Source organism: Ranitomeya imitator, chromosome 4, assembly GCF_032444005.1.
Source record: "Ranitomeya imitator isolate aRanImi1 chromosome 4, aRanImi1.pri, whole genome shotgun sequence".
Taxonomy (NCBI): Eukaryota; Metazoa; Chordata; class Amphibia; order Anura; family Dendrobatidae; genus Ranitomeya; species Ranitomeya imitator.
This window is the reverse complement of record NC_091285.1, coordinates 528,020,090-528,027,218: the sequence shown is the minus strand read 5'-3', so window position 1 is coordinate 528,027,218 and position 7,129 is coordinate 528,020,090. Positions and strand designations below refer to the sequence as shown.

At 46.0% G+C, this 7,129-nt stretch overlaps 1 protein-coding gene across 6 annotated transcripts in view; it reads left to right on the top strand.

Annotated features, from left to right (window-relative positions):
* Positions 1–451: 451 nt before the first annotated feature.
* Positions 452–7,129, top strand: part of PRC1 (protein regulator of cytokinesis 1) — a 32,909-nt gene continuing 26,231 nt past the window's right edge. For all 6 annotated transcript variants that reach the window (XM_069766165.1, XM_069766162.1, XM_069766163.1 and 3 more), the window contains exon 1: positions 452–555. In XM_069766165.1, coding sequence (XP_069622266.1) covers positions 545–555 — 11 coding nt within the window. In that variant the 5' untranslated portion in view covers positions 452–544. The remainder of the gene's footprint in view (positions 556–7,129) is intronic.

The following is a 7,129-nucleotide window of genomic DNA, read 5'->3' as shown; positions in this document are numbered from 1 at the left end:
AGCCCATACCTTCTGCCCGCTCCAATACTATATACCTGACAGCAGCCCATACCTTCTGCCGGCTCCTATACTATATACCTGACAGCAGCCCATACCTTCTGCCCGCTCCAATACTATATACCTGACAGCAGCCCATACCTTCTGCCGGCTCCTATACTATATACCTGAAAGCAGCCCATACGTTCTGGCATTTTCCCTAGTGAGCGGGTGGTATGTGCAGTGCAGTCTGCAGTCAGGACCTGGCAGGGGCCCATACATTTTACAGACAGTAATACCATACAAACTAGGGGTTTTGAATGAACACCCACCCGCCCAGTGACGCATGCGCAGTTTCCCATTCCTGACTGAGGCGTGGAGCTTTGTAGCTGTCATTCCAGCCGTTACCTTGGGAACCTGTGATGTCATCGTCACCCACCAATCACAATGCGGAGAGCTGCGTTCTCGAGGCAAATTTGAAAAGTTACTGTCTGCGACTGAGGACTGGAAACGGTTGTGTCAGAAGCGGCTGAGCCTCGTATACAGCGCAGAGCGGAGCGCCGCCGCCATGAGGAGAAGGTGAGCGGTAATTAGCTCATTAGCATTTAACCCGCTAGGTGCCGGCCGGTCCTGTGTCTGTATGAGCTGCCGGACACAGAGCATATAGGTGTGCGGAGGTCAGCGCCCGCTGTAGGGGCACGGTGCAGGTGTGCGACATGGTCACGTCTTGTGTCATCGACAGCTGTGATGGTACCAGGGGCCCAGTGCCACCTCCCGCCCTGCTGGCAAGGTGTGATCATAGTACGGGGCTGGCATCTCCCGGTTATTAACTTATGGTGGTTAATATCCGTGTATGTGGCCTGGTGTGGAACCACAAGTCCCAGCACGGGCACACATCATCCTGGTGCAGGTTGTACGCTGTGGGGCTCCATGCCACTCCCCCGAAACCGGGGCATAAAGACGTGATTGTAATACAGTGTGGCTGCATTCTGTGCTAATGAGGCCGGGAGTCGCCACCCAGGCAAGGTACAAAGGGGCAGGAGGGTGCAGTGGGGGGGCACAGGGCAGAATGGTACAGTGTGGTGGGGCACAGGGCAGAATGGTACAGTGTGGTGGGGCACAGGGCAGAATGGTACAGTGTGGTGGGGCACAGGGCAGAATGGTACAGTGTGGGGGGCACAGGGCAGAATGGTATAGTGTGGGGGGCACAGGGCAGGAGGGTGCAGTGTGGGGGGCACAGGGCAGGAGGGTACAGTGGGGGTGGGGCACAGGGCAGGAGGGTACAGTGTGGGGGGCACAGGGCAGGAGGGTACAGTGTGGGGGCAGGAGGGAGCAAGGGTTAGATGACACAAGGGGAATATGGGCATGATGCCACTGTGCACAGGGGGAATATGGGTGGAGGGGGTCACCTGTCGCCCAGGGACAACATGGTCCCTTTGTGCAGAATGTAGAGGCGCTGATTGTAGTCCCTGCTCTGCCCTGACTTTCCCTGCAAACATTGACCACAGAGGCAGTCACCCAGCTTTCCCAGAGTCCTGAATCTGCTGAGGGCTGAGTCCTACAGAGGAGACCCCACTGTGCAGCTATCAGCTCGTCTATAGGGGGCGGCCATTGCTGCTCAGGAATGTGACTCCTGGGTAAATATTAACACTAATGTAATGTACTTTGCAGCCTGGTCATCTTGTGCGGCCCTGCACGGTGTGTGATCATTGTCATATTGCTGAAGGAGAACCTGTCTACAGATTTTGTCAGTAGGCACAGTGCTGCCACTGGTATTCGGCCCTCCGAGTGTGCTCTCAGTACAGTCACTCAGGCCAGGCTGGTACAATGTGACTTGTATCATTGTGTTGGGTCATGCCTGGAGTCACTATGATGTCACCTGGGCCTTGTCATCACGAACTGCCCGAAGTCCTGCACATTCAGTGAACCGTTGAGTATCTACCTAAGATCTAGTGGTGGTCTACCCATCAGTAGGCGGTGGTCTACCCATCAGTAAGTGGAGACACTTTGTTTAGGATCTCACTTTTGTCACAAGCGCCATCACTTTTACCGGAAGTAAAAGCGCAACTTACAGCTGTTTCTTTCTGTTAGAATGATAAACAATAGTGATGAACGAATATACTCGTTACTCGAGATTTCCTGAGCACGCTCGGGTGACCTCCGAGTATTTTTTTTTAGTGCTCAGAGATTTGGTTTTCTTTGCCGCAGCTGAATGATTTACATTTACATGGTTGTAGATGACGAGGAAAAAGCTAACATATTAAACACCTTCTTCTCCACGGTATTCACGGTGGAAAATGAAATGCTAGGTGAAATCCCAAGAAACAATGAAAACCCTATATTAAGGGTCACCAATCTAACCCAAGAAGAGGTGCGAAACCGGCTAAATAAGATTAAAATAGATAAATCTCCGGGTCCGGATGGCATACACCCACGAGTACTAAGAGAACTAAGTAATGTAATAGATAAACCATTATTTCTTATTTTTAGGGACTCTATAGAGACAGGGTCTGTTCCGCAGGATTGGCGCATAGCAAATGTGGTGCCAATATTCAAAAAGGGCTCTAAAAGTGAACCTGGAAATTATAGGCCAGTAAGTCTAACCTCTATTGTTGGTAAAATATTTGAAGGGTTTCTGAGGGATGTTATTCTGGATTATCTCAATGAGAATAACTGTTTAACTCCATATCAGCATGGGTTTATGAGAAATCGCTCCTGTCAAACCAATCTAATCAGTTTTTATGAAGAGGTAAGCTATAGACTGGACCACGGTGAGTCATTGGACGTGGTATATCTCGATTTTTCCAAAGCGTTTGATACCGTGCCGCACAAGAGGTTGGTACACAAAATGAGAATGCTTGGTCTGGGGGAAAATGTGTGTAAATGGGTTAGTAACTGGCTTAGTGATAGAAAGCAGAGGGTGGTTATAAATGGTATAGTCTCTAACTGGGTCGCTGTGACCAGTGGGGTACCGCAGGGGTCAGTATTGGGACCTGTTCTCTTCAACATATTCATTAATGATCTGGTAGAAGGTTTACACAGTAAAATATCGATATTTGCAGATGATACAAAACTATGTAAAGCAGTTAATACAAGAGAAAATAGTATTCTGCTACAGATGGATCTGGATAAGTTGGAAACTTGGGCTGAAAGGTGGCAGATGAGGTTTAACAATGATAAATGTAAGGTTATACACATGGGAAGAGGGAATCAATATCACCATTACACACTGAACGGGAAACCACTGGGTAAATCTGACAGGGAGAAGGACTTGGGGATCCTAGTTAATGATAAACTTACCTGGAGCAGCCAGTGCCAGGCAGCAGCTGCCAAGGCAAACAGGATCATGGGGTGCATTAAAAGAGGTCTGGATACACATGATGAGAGCATTATACTGCCTCTGTACAAATCCCTAGTTAGACCGCACATGGAGTACTGTGTCCAGTTTTGGGCACCGGTGCTCAGGAAGGATATAATGGAACTAGAGAGAGTACAAAGGAGGGCAACAAAATTAATAAAGGGGATGGGAGAACTACAATACCCAGATAGATTAGCGAAATTAGGATTATTTAGTCTAGAAAAAAGACGACTGAGGGGCGATCTAATAACCATGTATAAGTATATAAGGGGACAATACAAATATCTCGCTGAGGATCTGTTTATACCAAGGAAGGTGACGGGCACAAGGGGGCATTCTTTGCGTCTGGAGGAGAGAAGGTTTTTCCACCAACATAGAAGAGGATTCTTTACTGTTAGGGCAGTGAGAATCTGGAATTGCTTGCCTGAGGAGGTGGTGATGGCGAACTCAGTCGAGGGGTTCAAGAGAGGCCTGGATGTCTTCCTGGAGCAGAACAATATTGTATCATACAATTATTAGGTTCTGTAGAAGGACGTAGATCTGGGTATTTATTATGATGGAATATAGGCTGAACTGGATGGACAAATGTCTTTTTTCGGCCTTACTAACTATGTTACTATGTTACTATGTATCTGTTAGCCAGCATAAGTACATGTGGGGGTTGTCTGGTTTCTAGGGAATCCCCACATGTACTTATGCTGGCTAACAGATGTAAATCATTCAGCTGAGGTGAGGGAAAACTAAATCTCCAAGCACTAAAAAATACTCGGAGGTCACCCGAGTGTGCTGGGGAAATCTCGAGTATATTCGCTCATCACTAATGGACAACCTGAGGGGAACCACATGGACTCCATTATAGTCCATACAGCCCATCTGGCTCTGGTTCTGTCCATCATGGGACATATCCATTTTTTTTTTTTTTTATCAGTTAAAGGGAATCTGTCAGAGCGTGATTGTTCAAACCAAGCAAAGCACGTTATAGGGGACATATCGCTAATAAAAGGTGCGGATTTGACACGTTTTTTTAATGCGGATTTTATGTGTTTTTGTTGCGGATTTTTCTGTGTTTTTTTTACCCCTGCGGATTTATATAATGGAAGGGGTCAGAAACGCTGCAGTTCCGCACAAAAGTAGCAGCATGATCCGCTGCATTTTTCATGTGGATTTTTCCTCACCATTAGCACAGTGTTTTTTTTTTTCATTGATTTACATTGTACTGTAAATCACTTTGCGGAACTGCAGCGTTTCTGCGTGGAAAAATCCGCTGCGGATCCGCACTAAATCCGCATCGTGTGCACACAGCCTAAAGGTCCATTTTTTGTTTGTTAGGGCTATGTCTCTACACGGTGCTGTGCTTGGTTTCGGCAGTCAGTTTGTGCTCACAAACTCCACAGAACTCCTAGCATTAGTGTGAGCCCGGCCTTACTATGGAAGCCCAGTGCCTCTGGGATAATGTGTTTTAGGAACGGTCTCTGTAGCCTGATAAACACTATGTGACGGCCTGTAGCAGCCATTATTATGTTTCGTATCCCTGGGAGCTGATCCATCCATCCATCTGCTCTGCAGGGTTGGGTAGAGGAGCGGAGAGAGCTGACTCTCTCCTTGTGAATGTCTCCAGCCTTGTGCATTGTCCCTGGTGAGACCCAGCACAAGTGGTCGGGGTGGGTGCAGAATCCCAGAGCTGACCTTACACAATGCCTAGCCATTCTGCAGAGCTGCCGCACCCAGGTACTGGCTTATCTAGGGTGAGATCCCACACTGCGGAGAAGAGTACACGGATGACATTTGATCTGTCTGTCGTTAACATTGTCATTTATTTACTCTCTGGTGGCAAAAATTGATGAAAGTCAGCTTCCAAACACTGATGATCAACGGTCTGTGTTTTTTACCTATGAAACAAATCACGGACATCTGAATAAGGCCTCACTAAGGGTATGTGCACACGTCAGGATTTCTTGCAGAAATTTTCCTGACAAAAACTGGACATTTCTGCCAGAAATCCGCATGTTTTTTTCGCGTTTTTGGTGCGTTTTTTATATTTTTTTTCCCAAATGCATAGAATAGCGGGAAAAACGCAGAAAATCCTCAAAATTAATGAACATGCTGCTTTTTTTACCGCGATGCGTTTTTTTTGCGGAAAAGAAAACGCATCATGTGCACAAAACATGCAGAATGCATTCTAAATTATAGGATGTATAATGTATGCATTTTTAATGAGTTTTTATAGCGTTTTTACCGCAAAAAAAAACCACGAACGTGGGCACATAGCCTAAGAGATGCAGGTTTTTGTTTTTTCAATGACCGGTGACAAGCACACCCCTTCTTAAAGTGTGGACAAAGCCTGAGTGTTTTCCTATAAGGTTCCCCAGGAGGCAGCCATAGATGCCACTAAGGCTGGGTTCACATTGCGTTAGTGGGTGTCCGCTGACGGAATCCGTTACATGGCGCAATTAACGCTATTTAACGGATCTGTTAGCGCACCCATTGACCCAATGTAACTAACGTATGCCATTTTTGGCATGCGTCAGCGATGTCCCGTTATTTTCTGACGGACCTCGAACGCTGCTTGCAGCGTTCGAGGTCCGTTTCTCGCTAAATGCGATCCCTTTTTAGACATTGCGTTAGCGCATTCCGTTAGCGTATGCGCTAAACGGATTGCACTAACGCAATGTGAACCTAGCCTTACAGGTGACAGATCTGTAGCAGAAATCTCTGAAAGAAATCTGTTCCTTACATCAGAACAGGGATATTTCTGCAGCATATGCAGTTTTTTTTTTTTTACAAAGTTAATTCAGATTTATTTGAAAAACACCAGAAATTTCTGCAAATGAACCCTTGGACTCTGTTCACACCCTTATTTTTGAGCAGATCGTCTCCATAATCCTCCTCAAAAACAGTTCAAAAACACCTCCCATTCTTTTCTATGGCACATCCACTTTGCTTTCTTTCAGATATGGAGTTTGTTGAGCTTTTTTTTTTCTTTTTCTCAAATAATTTTTTGACAAGTGATTGGTGGGGGGGAAAAAATCCATATCTTTTCATTGAAGCGGATGGAACCTGCTCCCAGTTGGGCACTGGCCAATCAAAAGGCTGCACTAACAGATTCAGGAAAAAAAATCTTCAAAACCTCTTCAGGAAAAAACAAACATTTTTTTGCTTTAAAAACTGTGAATATAGCCTAGGTCATAAGGATATTTTTTGGGGACAAGTCCTCAAGGAGCGAGGTGGTTATTGAGAATCTTGGCTATTTCTCATTTTACGTCTGGTCTTTTTTATGTTTTCTGTGTTTCTCAGTAACTAAACAGTGCCTTTAAGTTCCAAACCAAAATCTCCATGCATTGCTGTATGTATGGTGGCACATAGCCCTTGTAGATCCTGTAGGTCTGCATGTTCTGCCATGTGGGGCCTCAGTTGGAGATGTCTCAGCAAAAACTGTTCCCCTAATCTCCCCTTTATTATGTAGTGCAAAGGTTTTAAAATGGTAATGGTGTCTTCCCTGGTTTCAGCTTCGCTCTCATGCTCTTTTGACCACGTAACCTGAAAAACTAGCCAGATCACACAGTTTGTGTGTGGTGCTTTCTCAGTGTGAGCCTACAGTGTGAGTTTTAGGTTCTCATAGACCTAAAACTGGAAAAGCAGCACTGACCTACACAGTGTGAGCTGGCAAAGCTGAAGAGTAGTCATGTGGGCCAGAAGAGGACTTGAGCGGCCCTGGAAACTGGGGAAGACTGCAAACTGGAAGTACCGTAGTGTAATACACTTATTTATCCCATACCTTACATATGGTAATTAAGA